Raw genomic sequence first — 16971 nt, 5'->3', positions numbered from 1 at the left:
TGAAATGCGAGAAAAAATTTATCTACCCCGATTTCATGCAATTGCAAATTAACCGGCAAACAAAAATTGTCATAAAGCATTGTTATCCATAAAGTTCGTAAAACTTGTGGTGATTCGATACGAGAGCATGGATAGAGATATCAGCGCCCATTTCCCGGGACTAAACGCTATTGGCGCAACGACAATCATACAGCTATCAGGTAACAGTTACGCAAGGAACCAAAACGATACAGTGCTTAAATCAATCGCAAGTATGGCTGACCGTTTTTTCCTACTGATGTACGCCTTTCTTTCTTATTACTGTACCAGCTTTTTAATTAATTTAGATAATAAAACTGTAGTTTTGTGTTGTAGCAGCACTCTTTGTAAATGTGACAATGCTCGTTTGATGGTATTGCCCTAAGGTTGCAAAGCTGTCAAACATTCCTCCAGCCTTGACAGCCACTGATACATAATTGACGATCTCAAGCAGGAAAGGTTGCAACGTTGTGCGCTGTGCCGCAACAGCAATATTCAGTACTGATATTAAGACAACCTGCAGTAATACATTAAACAACACTAAGATGAAAGGCAAACATGATCATCCGACACCTTGGTCATTACGTGCCGCACATGGCAAATGTGTCAATTTCTGCGTATAACAGTGGTTTCCGCTTGTTTTCACGTGCATTTTTTCCGGTAACCGACAGAAACCTTGAACTGTTAATGTTTACTCGGGAAACTGCACTCGATTACTGCATGTTTGTATACTTTTGATTATTTACCTTTGACAATACTACAAGATGCGCAAGACTCACAGCAGCAATATTTTTGTAAGTACCGCAAATTTATTACCGTTTTCAGTTCCACGGTGTAGCTTACATTTACATCAAATTACTCTGTTTGTAGATATAAGATGCGTGATAATGTAAACATAAAAATCGAAGTGTACACTTAGTGGAGCGTTTAGTGGCGCTAACTAGCTGAGTAGACTTATGACTTAGACATATCTGTATATTATACGATCAGATACAATAATTATTGCTAAAATTTCGTTGTACTTCCTACAATGTATAATGACGCTTACATCCACAATATTTATTATAAATATAGCATGCAGCCAGCCAACGTGGAGCGCAGAAGACCATTGCTCCTGTGAAGTCCCTGTCTACTGAAACAGTGGTCTTAACACCACGAGTAAGTCAAGCCCATTTACTGGCACTTGAAACTGAAGGTGATACGATAGCCGATAAATTAGTTCTTTCGTCTTCCCAGAACTCACCTGCGCGGTTGAAAGCAACTGTCCCACAAGCCAAACCACAACCATCTGAATATGGCGACCTGAAACCAAGGGTACGGATGGACGATCTATCAGACTCTAGTTCTTTTGCACTTATAAAGGAGTTTTTTGTTTATTACCAAAGCTTACCGTTATTATAGGATTCCCTACAATATAACCGCAGACTGAGCGCTATAGTCGAATCAGAAAATCAGATTGCCGCTCTCGCGAAAGCCGTGTCAGCGCAATGGGGCGCCGACCGGATGCCGGATCTTATATGCTCTCTGCTAACAGGATCAGCTGGGCATCGCAAAGTCTTCCGCACCGTCTCGCAGCGCAACGCATTCCAGGCGGGGATGGGTGGAGTGAGCGTCTGCAGAACTTTTCATAATCTACACAAAGCGTCTGATATTGGCTTGTTTCATCGCAGCTGATTCTCCACTTGCCGGGCTCGATTTTCGTATACGACCACTCCATCCCGTCAGAACCAGCCACTTTACTGGAAAACATGCTGCTAGGAGTCAGCGAGTACGAAGAGCACGTGGGCTTCGCCGTGGATAAACAATGGCTGGACATTCCCCATGAAAACTCCGTCATTCGCCTCCAGCAGCCGGTACGCAAGAAGGCTAAGATTGGTCCGTATGTCGGAGCGTACTACGATAAGATCGTTATTCTGCGGGCGCCGAATGCTGCCGAAAGCAGCCGACTGAGGTCCGAGCTGGAACTGGCCATATGGATGGAGCTGTTTTATCAGTACTCGTATAGACCAGGTAAGCCAGCTAACCAGCCAGACCAGGTGATCTGTAGTTTTTAACTGTAATACAAACTTCAATGGTGTAATTTTCTGTTGTGACCTTTTCATTGGCTCACCGGCATTTCGTCGACTAACACTTTGTCGAAAGTCACGAGGGCGACAGCTGAGAAAACCTAAGAACGTAGAAACTAAGAAAATTCAGCAGAACGGCTGGTCGACTTTGCGACGGGTCGACATCGCGTGTGTTCGACGAAGTTTCGGTCGACGAATTTTCGTCGACAAAATGGCGGGTCACCATTCTTTTACAAACTTTGCACATGCTACAATTTACAAGGTATACGCTATTAAAAAGTAATGACCTAAGAAACTGTGGCGCAGTTTTGTAACCATTCTTTCCAGAGAAACGAGAATCCAATATCCGTGGAAGTCCAGTTGCGTCGGTCGTCATTCTGATCCAAGGGAGCGTCGACGAGCTACCCGCTCTGCTGACCTATATTGACAACAATGTGGCTATTGTCATTGTAGCGGGAACAGGAGGCATGGCGGACCTTTTAGCCGAGGGAATAACGCTGAGGTCTCGAAAAGACGCCTTGCATAAGAATCCCGATAATGGGTAAAGCAAGTCTCATTACAGAAAGAAAGTCAGCGGTGATGTATTAACCCATGACCTAGAAGCATACGCAAAACAGCTACTTCCTGCCCTGAGTAAACCGTCCATACAGTCTCTAGTAGAAACGGTCATAAAAGTTCTCGAACGCAAAACCATCGATGACTGGGCTGTCGTACTGGACGCTACCGACTCACAAAACCTGGCTAATCTGGAAGAATATGTGGTGCGAGCCATTGTGCGCGGTTCGTACGGGTTCGCGGAAGAATATATCTTTCATGCTAACCTTTCACTGGCGCTCAAATGCCGACAGCTAGAAGTCACCAAGGCGATGATGTTTCACGATCCAACTTGGAATGCTTTTCAAGTACGGTTACCTTTACTGTACCCGAAGAACTAGAATTCCAACGCTTCGTTACAATAACAGGTTCCTTGGCACATATTTGAACTAGCCGTTGGTATTCGCAACCGATCTCAGTTTGTGGATGTGTTTATTCAAGATGGGTTTTCCTTGAAGCATCACCTAACACCCGTAAAACTGGCACGGTTGTTCCAGTACACTTTTGATGATCCCACAGGGTTCTTCTGGAAACATGTGTGGAAAGAAATACTTGGATTTCGTGATGGTATGTAAAGCTTTAGCTGACTATGAGTGGACAAGTTGATCTTTAGTCTTACGAACTAGCACCTTTACGAAAGAAGAAGCCATAAGTTAAATTTCAACAAAAGCAATTAGAGTTGAGTTTGAGAGTGGTGAGAATCGATATGTAACGAATAGCTCCAACAATACAATACATAAAAGTGTCTCTACCGTAAAGTCTGCAAAGATAAAACAAACTCACGCTGGTGGTGCTGGAAGCTAACAGATTTCCTTGCAAAGAACATCAAAACTTTCAGCACATACAAGAAAAGAGCAACCGAAATTATCGATATTTAAATTTCTCAGAAATACTTTACTGAATAAAGAGGAGATGTGAGGTGATATAAATTTTTTAGATGACCTTCTGGACGATCGCTTCGTTACGCTGCACCTTAATCCGCTTATCGACAGGCTGACAGGAATCAGTCATTTTGTCGATCTAGGCGAAATTTCAACGTTTGCCTACGGATTTACATCAGGCGCAACCGAATTTAATATTGATCGAAAGGTCCAGGGATCTATTTAATTTGATTTATTCAATTTTTTTCTGTGGGGCAGTTTTCTGTCTTGCTGACTGGTGGTATGCGGCTTTCTAGGCAATGAATGCCCTGATGATTTTCGCTGTTCTTGCTGACGATTTCGACCTGGTATTGGTGACAATTAAACATTCTCTGGATCCCATCCCGACAACGCTATTCGCGGAATCAATGTACCGGGGTTTGGCGCGCTGCATGCCAGATTATAGCGTCAGACAGATGCTTCGCGCCCGGGCCGACCGGCTGGGTGAGGTGGCACACGCCATGTACGATATGGCGTACAGTGATAATCGGTATCGTGCGCGAGCCTTGCTGATTCGTGATCTTCCGGATTACAATAACCACAACGTCCTCAGATTGGCTCTGGATGCTCGTGACAAGTACGCAACTATAATGGTGTACTTTGTATTAATTATTTTCTGTAATAAAGCTGCACCCACGTTTTACAGGAAATTCTTATCGCATCGATGGATACAAGAATTTCTCAGTAGATGGTATTACGGCTTCATCAGCGTGGAGGGACGCTTCGATACGGCAAAGTTATTACTCTCCGCTCTGTTCGTGTTGCCTATCTATAAATGGTTGTCGTTTCCTGCTCTCGAGCGAACCCAGTATTATAAAAGAAGGAAGACGCTACGCTCTGGAAGTCGCATTGGTTTGGATTTTATAGGTAAAAAAACGTAAAAACTCCACATTGTCCTCAAATGACTAATTAACGTTTAGTGACTCGATTTTGTCGGCATTCCAGATACTAATAGCAGATTTCATGAACGGCCGATCACCGACGAGGAAAAACAAGCGTATATCGGCACACTGGCCACATCCCTTCGCGACAAAGAAATCCTCGGCAATCAACGCCGTACTAGTCGCCCTAAAAAATTTTCTGTCCCTTTGGTGAAGCGAATCTATGCGGTGTGGAATTCTCCCTGTATCAAATTCTACACCAGCCAATGGATTTATTACACTTTCCTGATTGTCATGTACGTCGCCATGATGCTGCCACCGTGCCGCTACATTGGCGTGGATATCGCCGTCTGTGTTTACGTGGTTCTGCGTTGGATAGCCGTAATCATGAAGTAGGTGGCGGTGACCTTTTTTCCAGCCTACTACGCTGCAATGTTCACAAACATTGCAGAGGATCCTACATGCACCAGAATAAATTCGTCTATGAACCTTGGAAGACCAAACTCAGTGTTTTCTTCGAAGGAGTGTTCTGTATTTTGTTCTTTTTATTTCGAATTGCACCGTTCCGGTACGATTATCCATGGGCCGGACGTGTCATTCTCGGATTCGGTACAGTATGCGGCGAATAACATGTCACCCGTAAAAACGAGAATTGGATTATAATAATTTGGAATTGATTTAGGAGTGTTTTATTATTCTTACCGCGTATGGGATATGTTCTACACGATGGATGGCATAATTGGCCCCACGATACGACTGGTAAATGACTGTGTATTGTATGCAGCAGCGGTATCAATATTCAGTATGCGCATCACATGATTATATTTTCAGGTTGTACGGTCCTTCACAATCGATGTGACCAAATGGGTCGCGGTGACCTATCCAATGTTTGTACGTATTTAAACAACAGTGTCACAATACTTACAATTTGACCGTATTCTGTTCGTATTTCTCTAGATGGCGACTGGATTAGTGTGGCAAACAGTTGTGTATCCAGACGCTCCAGCCACGGGCAGTGAATGGCGGAGAGCGCTGTTTCGGGCCTTCGGAGCGATATTCGGGTTTGCCGACTACCCTTCGCTGGAATAGTAAGGCTGTCACCATCCATTCATTTTGCATGATCGAGAAAACGTTCTATATGCAGCACTGGAGCGTGTGCGAGCTCTAAAATAGACTGGACGAACGTTAACCAACCGATGAAGAACATGTCGAATGCTTACCCAAAGGATCGCTGCTGGATTGGCGATTACTCTGATCCCGGCTGTACGTATTGTTGAATTGTATTATAACTGGTAGCATTTGCAACTTAAAGGATGCGGCGCCCGTTCCGGTTCCGTCATTTCGATAATTCTTTCGATTTTTCAAAACCCTATGTTGACCATAAGTGAAATGATCGTGATCACCTTATAACCTGTTTGGCTGGTTCCAGGTAACACGGTTACATTCTGGTCCTACGGTTTCTACCTGCATTATTATATTTTTGTCCTGATCGGATCCCAATTTGTTTTATCCTGCGCCATCTAGTACGTAAATTTGTAACTAATGACAGTACTTTTTTTTCGCTCTTAACGCACCTCTGCAATTTCCACCATGTAAACGATTTTCTTTTAGTACGCGATTTATTGATGAATGGGTGGATAATTCATTGGTTTGGAAATATTACCGCACGAAGCTGATTATGCAATACGGAGTGCTGTCGTCATTGCCACCGCCTCTGAATATTCTCGGCTACCTGGGGACAGTCATTAAATATTGCATCAGTAAAGGCAGAAAATCCGGCTCTGTAAGGCGATTGTGACCTTTTTGCCTTTTACGTTTGGTAATCTAATTACTTGGTATTTTAAATAGGGCCTTAAAAATATGATCGAGATGGAAAAACTGGAACGAGCCGATTCATCCTTCGGTGGTCCTTTATCACCATACTGGTCTTCCGTCGCTTTGCGGTATTTCGGTAACGAAGATGACAAGAAAAACGCAGTGTTGCAAAAAGAAAAAGATGACCAGGCGTAAGCAAATGCAAAATTATTTTTGTTGTGTAAATTTACCATAAGTAAGACTGGATGGTGAATTCTACAGGTGCCATAACGTGGAGGTCGGTCTGACCTATCTTCTGGAATTCATAGAAGACAAACAACGTCTGCTGTCTTCTTTGTAATCAGCAAATTTTGTAAATCTGTAGTATGGGTGTGCTGTTTAAACAACCATTCAAATTATATTTATTTACCGGTCAACGCACTACAGTAAAGTACCGTCCACTTCCCGCAACACAATACGGCGTAGGTGTACAATAGAAAAGAGCGGGAATTAATTGTACTATATTACGTGCCTCAATTATGTTCCGCTATTGGTGAATGCACGGACAAAGCCATAAATCATAAGAATTATTATCGGTTCTGCATGAGCTGACTATGTGTTCATAAACTTAGTTGTACTGTGATGTCATGCTCATATTGGACGCCCGTAAATACCAAAGGTTGCAGCATAATAAAAGCAACGTTTACGGCAATTTACATCAATGCTGATGTAAACGTTTTGTACTGCCGGTTCCACTTTACTGCGCACTTGATCACCTGTATATACCTTTCTGCTGACTTCTTTGCGCACTCGAACTTGTGATTGGTAGACGTTTTGCAATAATACGATGTTGAACATTCTTCCCGCTATATGGAGACTTTCTGCCAGATTTCGAAAGCGATCGTGTCGGCCTTGTGGAACGGCAAGTAGTAGGGGGAAAAATCATTGCTGACACCCGTTTGTTGAGTTCCTGGGGACGGCTGCGCTTTCCGCCGGTATTTGAGGATTATTCTTAACCTTGGACTTACAAAACGAAGATGACTTCCGTTACCGGTAAGTAAGTCAACCGAAGAAAGTTGAATGAGTGTAACATAAATCTCGTTAAATTAATCAATTAAAAACAATTTGCCAGTCGACTTCTTTTACTTGTCAATAATGTTAAAAATGGTCTTTCAGTGCATATTTCGATAATAAAACCGTAATGGCGTAAAATAGCTTCTGAATTTACTCGTGTTTACTCATTATATGTTTTACTAATTTCTTATAGTTATTTTTAGCTTTTATATGAACAGCTGAGTAAATACGTAAGTTAATCGCTCAACACATTCAATTGCATGACGTGCTTATTTGCAAGTGAATATTTGATGATCATACCACCAAGCATGCTTTTCCAAAGTTCGGTACGGTAAAAAATTATAATTTCTTCTATATTATTAAGGCTTTTGTTTAGACAGGAAACGGTTCAAAACTGTTATTTGTACAGCGTGATGCTTTACAATAGCTGTCGGAATGTAAACGACGTTATCTTCCCAGTTTTACCGAACAAACATCATAAATTAGGCACTAATACACTGTATCTTATATTCTTTATGTCAGGCACCGCTATCCACTGTGTTATGTTTGTCCTGTGCCTTACCACCAGCGCGACAGTTGTGCCTTCAGGATCAGCAGCCGTTGCAAACAAACCAGTTCCTCCTACGGTCAATCAACACGTGCACCGGGATAATACAGAAAGTACCAATAGTACAAAAGCTCCTCCCGACCATATCACGAACAGCTCAGCAACTTCTACTGCACCATTAGACACAACATCCGCGTTACTTAATGACAGTTCTTTCACGACAAATGTCAGCACCACTATGCCATCCCCCGTAACCACGCCCACCGGAAACCCCAGCACCGTTACCGGGACGACGGTTATTACGACCACCGGTACGAGTACACTTGTGGCAGTCGTGACAACGACGGTTACAGCCGCTCCCGCAGGGAACACAACGCCGACCACAGTATCCACAACGGCCCATGCAAAAGACACAACCACACCGACCGCCACAACTACACGCGCCAAAAGCAGCGCCACCTCCTCACAGTCCAGCACATCTAAGCGCCCGTCAGGCACTAGCCCAACGGTCAAGATTCCATCTACAACGCCGGGTAAATCGCAACAGCTGCAGTTGGTTGCGGTTAAGAGCGGATACACCGGAGGGGAACTGTTTGCCGCGATCTTGGGGGGTTGTGTTATAGGCGCACTGGTGTGCCTGCTCTTGATGTACGTCAAGCGCAGATATTTCACTCCGGCAGCGCAGTTTCGCTTTCGTTCCTTTGAAAATCAGACACATGATCAAGAGCTCTGATTTGGCGGTGATCAAATTTCGGGGGCTTTCTCATATCGGCAAAGGTAGCTTTTGTTTCACAATCGCTAGTCTTTGAGTTTGTTAATTAATAAATACGCACATTGTCGTGCGCAAGGTATCTAGAAGTCTCTGATGTCGCAGTTCGAAGTATACCATCATTATACTCGTTTTGTCTTAAAAAAATGTAGATTTTTACATTTGCTGATCATGAACAGCTCCCAAAAAATACAATCTAATAAATACAGTATTTTGTGCTGTGTGGCACCTATAAATGATATTCGTATACGCTGTATGTTCGCCTGAATTTTTGATGATAACTATAAGATAATTTAATTTTATACGTGCTCATTGTTTGGATCTCACGCTCCCGATCCCGTATACGTAATACCTATGTTAAATGTTAAATGCATCTATTGGTATGGATGAGTGCATGCACAGGTACAGCGTGATAATAATTACGTACGTACTCTGTAGGTAGAGGTATCGGCTCTGCACCTATAAAAGTATTCAAAACCCATACAAATGTAGACACTCACCAGCTCGAGCGGTCATGAATACTATTCAAGTACAGTACATACGGAAAATGGATGGTCTACCGCGTACACCGGCATCGTACTGCTTTGAACTGGGACGATTAGCAGGACTAGGAATCGATCTGGGAGAATCAGAGCAACCATGTCGTTCGCCGCAACCTGCAGTGGATGTGTGTCTTTGCACTGCCTCACCTGATAATCTACTCATTAGCTTCCACTTTGCTGAATACTACGTAATAACAATTCCATTTACAATTACTTACTTTAAACAATTCTTATTTATTCGCTTCTCACGAACGCTGCTTTGTTTCCAAAAGGAGGGGTAGTTGGCACTAGTTGCAATAATCATGAACCACTTGCCGGAAAACTTTTTCGTAAGTTTACAGTTATACAGTACATGCCCACAAATTTCTCGCAGTCTGCATGGCACTGTTTGTAAACACTGCACAGTACAGTACAATGCACTGTTAAACAATCTTTTCAGACTTGACTGTATGGTTTAGGAAAGAAGTACTTTAACTAAAGCCACTGTGCATTCATTTCTCAGGTGAATGTGGACTTCTTCCTTTCCAACCAAGTATTTGAGCAGGCGCGGAAGTTTATTAGGTCGATTCCGAACTACAGCAAGCAGGATGCGGCCTACACATTCTTCCTCGGTGTTGTCAACATGTTGGAAGGTGCACTTAATACTGCGTTACATTCTTGTGCATTGGTCATCTTCAAAAGCGGTTCTGTTTGCTAAGAATAATTTTTAAAACCGACAGGAAACTCACAGGAGTCACTACGGGATTTTTCCGAGCTCCTCGAACATGCTGTGTTCGCGCTTCCTGCGCTGACGGGACAGATGTGCATCTACAGTCAGCAAGATGAAAAAGGTGGAACGTAGTTATATTTTTGTAGGAAAATGAGACCACAATAAAAGCTCGCCGCTGTTGGGAATATAACTGCATAAAAAGTAAACCGTAAATCTGTAGAATGTTTTTTAATCATTTTATTCTGTAGACAGAATGGCTGTGCAGAAGCTTCGGCAGACAATCGAGCAGACGAAGACCTCCGCAATCGACGAGGTGCGTTAGCTAACCCATTGCAGCTATTAAAAAAATTTATTTTTTATAACTCTTCATGCATTTTCTAAAAATATAAAATAGACTGAAAAAATTAAATGTTTCTTATGTTTCTGGTTGAGATAAGATGGCATTCGAGTCAATGTTTTTCAGGCGCACTTTCTTAGCGGGTGGATATTTTACCACAACGGCAGCTACAGCGAAGCGCTAGCGTCCGTTCAGCAGAGCATCGCGGTCAACGCCGGTTATGGACGAGTACGCCTTTCGGCCTAAATTGTACTTATAAAATTATTGAAAATGTATTAATTGCGGTATCATGATGTTGCAGGCATATTCCTTGATGGCGATGTTGGAAATGCAACAACATGGTCCAACCGACCGCGTCAAAACCAACCTTCAGAAATCCATTACGTACGATGCGCACCGTTTTCCTCCGAATTAATTTTTAAAAAATACTTTGCACCCTTTTAGAGCAAATCCCAAGGAAGCCCTCCAGGCAAAACTTTTACTGATCCACTGGCATATCCTACAGAATGACCTTGCGACGGCAGCGGCGGAGTTTCGCGACATCGTCTCCAGCAATGAGAAAGCCGCACCGGTGCGCATCATGAACTTGACCTTGCTGATCGTGCAGAACAACTGGGAAGCCGTGGCGACGGCCGCGGACAAACTAGTGTCGGTCGATCAACAGCTGTTCTTGCCGCATATTTACTGGTGTCTATGCAACATTTGCTCCCGGCGACCGGCAGTGTGGAAAGAGTTTGAGGCGTCGGCCATTACCGTTCTGGAGCGTCTGCAGAAATTCGAACCGAAGAACCCCGGTTTGTGGGCGAAAGTGTGTCGTCTACTGACGAGAATGGTGAGCACTGACCATCAAAATTAAACTGCTATGTAATAATCATACAGTATAACAAAAGCTTCCGGTGGGTGAGTATCCAAAATACCGGATACATACTAAGGCAGATTGTTACAGATGTGTTTGCTTAACAGTTTCAAACCAGATCACAAGTTACCGTATAATTGCACGCACAGCAGACAATTTGCGTGAGGGATGTTTTGGATTATTTCGCGATATCATAATAATTATTTTCAAACAACATTATATCTTTTTAAATACGAGGATGTACCGTAATAAATATTTTACATATAACTGGTTTGCAATCCGAAGAATACCTTATTGCGAAGAAATGTACTGATATATGATAATGAATATATGATAATATATCCATATTAATTTTTAGAATAACGGCTCAGGGGCGGTTCTCGAAAGAGCCTCGACATTACTGCGGCAAGCACTTTCCACATTCACCGGCAATGCCACTCTGCTTCTGGAGCTGGGCGACCATCTGTTGACGGCGGGTCGCAGCGAAGACGCCCGCGGCATGTTTGAAAGGGCACTCAATCGACCGGCATTTGGATTCCGGGCCATGCTGGGTACCGTAAAATATAAATACGTATTAAATTATAAAAGTAAAACTACTTTGCATTACTTTACTTTCTGAATATTATCTTTTTCGTGCGTTTCAGGTTTAGTTAAGTGTGATTTAATGCAAGGAAAACATGAGAAGGCGCAAAGCGATTTGCAACGAGCGGCTCAGTTATTTATTTCTGACACTGAACCTCGAGAACTGGTAAATAATTATTGCGAAAAAGCAAGACGGCTAACATGGACAGAATTATTAAGTAATATGATACAGGTGCCGTATTTGCCCTTGAGAAGCAGCGAACTCGATTATCTGCACGTAAAACTGGATTTAGTCAAACAGAACTATGGCATCGAAAGTACGCCGGAAACCAGCAAAACCACCGGAACAAAACTACTGCGCATTCTTAGCCGTTCGACATCGTTCATGCAGACGGTCAGTAAACCAACATGTTAATTTTCTTTAAAAAATCTACTAAAAGCGTGATCTTTTTGTGGACTGACAAACAGAACAAACCGCTTGATCTGGATTACTTCGTCATGGTTGATCCATACTTCACAACGCGTCTCATCAGGGATGCACTGCAGTACTGCCAGTCAGAGGTACGTGGTATAGTGCTCCGATAATTACAATAAAATAAATGTATCCTACCCGTACTTTACTATGTAGAACAATTTTTATTTATGCTAGATTATTTTATTATGTCGTATCTTTAACTCAGCTTAGTCAAAAATCAAGCATCGTAAAGCCTGAATCAATTTGAATGTGCTTAATATTCATCTTAGAATAGTTCATATTTTCACTACAGTTTTATTTAACCAGGTACAGAATTTTATAATAGCTGCGATACTGACCTTTTCAGCCGCAAAAGCTGATTGCTAACAGCCCTTTACTGAACCATTGCGAGCAAGTGCTGACCTCGTTGCTCGGAGTCGCACCGGGATTTACGGACTGCGCAGTCCTGCTAGCACATGTACAGTACCTCAAATCGGATTTCACCAAAGCCGCCTACACGGTGGAGAATGTCCTGGAGTCGGAACTCTATGGGCGCGACGCGGAAGCGCTTCTTGTGGCAGCCGAAGTCAGTTTAAACTCAGTGAAATTTGTGCTTTCTGGTTAAGCAACAAGAAGACATAAATTCTGTATTCATCCGTACGCAAAACCACTCATTAACAAAATCTGTAATGACCCTAAAGCTGGGTTATAATGATAATTAAATTTACGGGAAGGCTTATTTCCGATATGATTTTCTGGTAAGAGTACTTTAGTATAAGTGCGTCTATACACTATAAATTTAGGTTTACGCGGCACAAAACCAGACAGCCAAATGCCGCACCGCCCTCGAACGGGCGCTTGCCAACAATTTCCGCTTAAAAGACAATCTCCGATACATCGTCCTCCACAACCAACAACTAGCCGCTTCCGGCAACAGTGCAGAGGCCATCGCCAACCTCACTGTGTCCCTCAACAAACCCGGCGTTTCCAAATACACCCCCGACACCGACTACACCCTCTCCGATCGGTGCAGCGTCTTTCTGGCGCTCATCCAGTTGTGTATTACCACCAGCCAGTACACCGCCGCCCAGGATACGCTGGAGGTGGCATTCGGGGTGTTCAAGGGAACATCACAATATCCCCGCCTTATTCTGGCTAAGGCGGATGTTTTATTGGCCATTGATAGCCGTTCGAAGGCTGTGATCAGTCTGCTGAATTCGGTTGGACCGGAAATGGAGGATAGCTACTATCGGACGCAGGAAAAATTGGCCGGTTATTATTTGGCCAACGGGATGCCGAATGAATATGCGGAATTGTATGAGAATCTACACGCGGCTATGAAGGATAAGATTGCGGCTGCGGTGATGTTGGGGGAGGCATACTTGAGAGTCCCACAAGTACGCAGTTCGTTTGATCGGTTTTTTCCTAATCTGAACTTTAGCTACAAGTGGGACATTTCTTCTACTAATCGACTTAATCATACATCCAGTCTTTGAAAGATGGTATTATTTTTCTAGTATCTCATAGTTAGTTTTTGTTAGACGTTTAATAGTGGCGATAGTAATTTTTTTTTATATAATTATTAAACAATACTCGTAATTTTTTCTGTACATAAAACTATTTCGTATATGATCAGTATAGAATATATAGCATACATCCTTTATAAATTTTATTACCCGTATTTAAACGAGTTTTTGACAAAAAAATGTTTTATATATCGCAATAAAAATGTTTTATGCGCACTGTTTCCAGCCAACCAAAGCTCTTCAAGTGATCCAATCAGCGATGAAACTCGACCCGGACAACCCTGTTTTGGAAGCCACAATGGGTCAGTTCTACACGAAAACCCACCTCTTCGCCAATGCCGTCAATTATTACGAAGCGGCAGTTAAGAAGGGTAACCGGACTGTGCGCTTGGACTTCGCCCGGCTTTTATTAAAACTGAAACGCCTGGAACGAGCGGAACTGCTGTTGCAGGAAATCATCGCCAGCGAAACTCCCGGTTTGTCACTGCATCTTTTGTGTAAAATTGCTTCGGCTACAGAATACATAAAATCATGTTCTGGAATAATTTACAGGTTTTGCTGACGCTATGCAGCAGATGGTCGCTTTTATGTTACTGGGAAAAACATACAAAGCGATGGGTTTAACCGATAAAACAATTGCAACACTAAAAGAAGGAAAAGAAAAACTGGAAAAGTACTTGCATCTTTGATGATTTTAACAGTTGGTATATAATAGTGTAATGGCATTCTCATTTATATACAGGATATTTCTGCGTGCGCGGCGAGAAAATCCCGATGCAATCCCGGAAATTTCGGCCTCATTAACTGAGTTAGTGGAATAAGCAATTCGTATCTTGTTATCGTGTTCGATAATTAATTAAATGTACCTGCACGTTTACCGGCTTTACCAAACTTTGTTGAAGCACTTATAAAAAAAGCTAAGTTATACGGCTTGTCAGTGTTTCGGTATATCTTCCCAGGGTGCTTCAGTTGCTGTGTGACCTTTACTGTAACCAAGGCGATCACCAGTCCGCCGTGGATATCCTGCAGCAGTCGCGGTCTCTGCTGCGCGAAGAGGATAAACTGACAGTAACCAAGACGCTGGCCCGTGTACTGCTCCTCAACAACGACGCCAGTGAAGCGTTTCGTTATGCCAAAGAAATCCAGAAAATGAATCCCACCGAACCACTAACCATTCGCTTAATGGCGGAAGTTGCGTTCCGCCGCAAAGATTTTGACATGGCGGTGGCGTATTACAAGGAGTATCTGAAGAAATATCCACAGGATCTGAAAACTGTGGCGGAGATGGCGCCGGTATTGATGAGACTGGGGCAAGTGAACGTTCTGCAATCGTTTCTCGAGGTGAATAAAATAAATCAGTGCGGTGCTGGCTTAGAGCAAACAACAAGCTGCGTTCGCGGGGTCTGCTTACCTCGATAATTAATAAAAATAGGAAAACAAATACCGGTCGTTATAAATTTTGGTATGGGAACCGCAGTAAATTTATGTACTGTAGTGCATATTTATGTTAATCGTACCACTGTTTGTTTATGTTGATTATGTACTACGCATGGCCGGCGAAATTATACACACTCGCTTTGGTTTACTCACGTATTTTAGCATTAGTGTAATCCGTAATAAAATGGCAGAAGTAAAAATCAAGGTTTTTCCCGCCTCGCAAATCTGATCCCGTATTTTTTCATATGTCTGTATTTAAGGAAAACGAAAAGATGCGCAGTCAGTCCGAATTCAAAGTGCTCTTCAATTTGTGCGACGGATTGCGTGCACGGTATTGTGGACAGACGCAACGCGCAGTGGAGTTGATTATGCCGGCTGTTGAGTTAACCGACATTGCAGCTTATGGTGCTCGAAACCTTATCGAGGTCATTTGCAACTGGGATCTCGAGCTACCGGGCAGTCAACACCTCCCGTCGACTTCCGCCTCCGCGACAGATCTTGTAAATGTCTGCAATGTTATTGGGCAGGTAACTGATTTTATTTTGCGGAAATAAGGGAATAAAGATTTATATCCCGAGTTGATTACCGTAATTTTTGCAGAAAGCGAAACTCTTGATAGGGAGCAACGATTATATGATTTGCGAATATCTGCCCATACTGTATCGAGGCGATCGAGCCCAAGTGGCGGAACTGCTCGGCAAAATAGAAAAATGGGAAACCGAAAAGGTATTACATGTTGCAAAATATTGAAGTATACAATTTTACTGTAGTATTTTGGTTTTGTGATTTTTTTTGTTTAGGTTATCCCGCCTATGAACGCATACATATTGGCTACTGTATTACTGCTGCTAAACGAAAAGCCCCGCGCTCTGGAATTATTGAGAAGACACGAAAGAATGCCTTGGAGCTTTCAGGTGAAATGCAATACGCCATTTACGATTAATTAAGAGTACATACAGATACGTAAAATGTGAAAACCAGTTTCGAAAACTATGGCCAACTTAATATACGAGTACAATGCAAGCTAATTGCGTGCAGTAAAAATCACCTGCAAACTGTACAATATGAAAAATATAATTAGTTGTTAAAATAATATATTCCGCTGGTTAAGTAAATAATTCTCTGCTCTGCAATTTATATACCCTATGTTGCTATACGGTGGTATCGACTTAATATCTGGATTAGAATGCCGGTTGATTCTAAGCATGCAGGTCACTGAATAATACGAGTAACTTTACAGGATGCAGAATATTTGGAGCGCTTATGGCTGCTATTAGCCGAACAGCTGGATCTGTCCAACCGCGGGGATGACGTCTCTCAGCTAATGTTCCGCTGCATCGAATACAACCGCACCGGCTACTTGGTCAACATGTACGATGGATTCCACTGCGGCAACCAGAACCACCCCAAAGCGGCGGAATGCTTCCGGCGGGCATTCGAAACCACCGGCTGTACGGATTTCGTCAGCGGGGAGCGCATGGCCCTGGCGCAACTTAGTTCCCACCGTCCCATGGACGCCGTGGATACCGTGGATCAGCTCAGCCGCCTGCCCGCGGACAGCAACGGCAACATGGCCCGGTCGATCGTGCAGATGCGACAGATTGCCCTAAATCAGCTGGCGTTCCGCAAGGATGAGCGGGATATGAAGGCAGATGCGGCTGGACGAAGAATGTCGAGAACTTAGTCTAATGGCTAATGGCGCAAAGGTGTCGCTATATAAATAACGCTAATCGCATTACAGCGCGTCTATTTGATGGTGTTCGTGTTTGCAATTGGCAGCTGCTGCGTGTTTAGACAATTACATCTTAGACTCGAAAAGGAATGTCAACAGCGGATTGAATATAAAAATGGAGGCTTCAGGAGCA

At 43.1% G+C, this 16971-nt stretch overlaps 2 protein-coding genes across 2 annotated transcripts; both read left to right on the top strand.

Annotated features, from left to right (window-relative positions):
- The first annotated feature begins 546 nt into the window (after positions 1-546).
- LOC129589725 (transient receptor potential cation channel subfamily M member 2-like) lies at positions 547-8745 on the top strand. Its single transcript, XM_055484573.1, has 22 exons — positions 547-812; positions 1093-1176; positions 1255-1332; positions 1420-1623; positions 1689-2028; positions 2412-2586; positions 2647-2986; positions 3047-3245; positions 3616-3767; positions 3856-4175; positions 4245-4465; positions 4544-4871; positions 4931-5088; positions 5162-5238; positions 5311-5370; positions 5437-5567; positions 5624-5742; positions 5909-6002; positions 6091-6262; positions 6328-6485; positions 6556-7326; positions 7870-8745. The coding sequence occupies exons 1-21, from the start codon at positions 783-785 to the stop codon at positions 6632-6634; spliced, it is 3519 nt and encodes a 1172-aa protein (XP_055340548.1). The 5' UTR covers positions 547-782; the 3' UTR covers positions 6635-7326; positions 7870-8745.
- A 599-nt stretch (positions 8746-9344) lies between these two features.
- Positions 9345-16953, top strand: LOC129589780 (tetratricopeptide repeat protein 21B-like). Its single transcript, XM_055484641.1, has 21 exons — positions 9345-9534; positions 9708-9837; positions 9925-10035; positions 10163-10227; positions 10378-10479; positions 10553-10635; positions 10696-11083; positions 11466-11658; positions 11752-11855; positions 11922-12083; positions 12158-12250; positions 12511-12729; positions 12947-13540; positions 13896-14145; positions 14222-14342; positions 14412-14477; positions 14629-15010; positions 15367-15633; positions 15707-15832; positions 15907-16020; positions 16347-16953. The coding sequence occupies exons 1-21, from the start codon at positions 9508-9510 to the stop codon at positions 16788-16790; spliced, it is 4041 nt and encodes a 1346-aa protein (XP_055340616.1). The 5' UTR covers positions 9345-9507; the 3' UTR covers positions 16791-16953.
- Positions 16954-16971: the final 18 nt, after the last annotated feature.

The sequence above is a fragment of the Paramacrobiotus metropolitanus genome, unplaced genomic scaffold (genome assembly GCF_019649055.1).
Source record: "Paramacrobiotus metropolitanus isolate TYO unplaced genomic scaffold, Prichtersi_v1.0 Parri_scaffold0000037, whole genome shotgun sequence".
In the NCBI taxonomy this organism is placed as follows: Eukaryota; Metazoa; Tardigrada; class Eutardigrada; order Parachela; family Macrobiotidae; genus Paramacrobiotus; species Paramacrobiotus metropolitanus.
This window is presented reverse-complemented; position numbering and strand designations above follow the sequence as displayed.

Excerpts from the sequence above, each read along its gene's own strand:
- LOC129589725 (XM_055484573.1), top strand. The coding sequence starts at position 783 with ATGCGCAAGACTCACAGCAGCAATATTTTT. Across the intron at positions 2,587-2,646 it reads GCCGAGGGAATAACGCTGAG|AAAGAAAGTCAGCGGTGATG; the intron begins GTCTCGAAAAGA and ends GTCTCATTACAG. Across the intron at positions 5,239-5,310 it reads TTGGCCCCACGATACGACTG|GTTGTACGGTCCTTCACAAT; the intron begins GTAAATGACTGT and ends TTATATTTTCAG.
- LOC129589780 (XM_055484641.1), top strand. The coding sequence starts at position 9,508 with ATGAACCACTTGCCGGAAAACTTTTTC. Across the intron at positions 10,480-10,552 it reads TCAACGCCGGTTATGGACGA|GCATATTCCTTGATGGCGAT; the intron begins GTACGCCTTTCG and ends ATGATGTTGCAG. Across the intron at positions 12,084-12,157 it reads CGACATCGTTCATGCAGACG|AACAAACCGCTTGATCTGGA; the intron begins GTCAGTAAACCA and ends ACTGACAAACAG.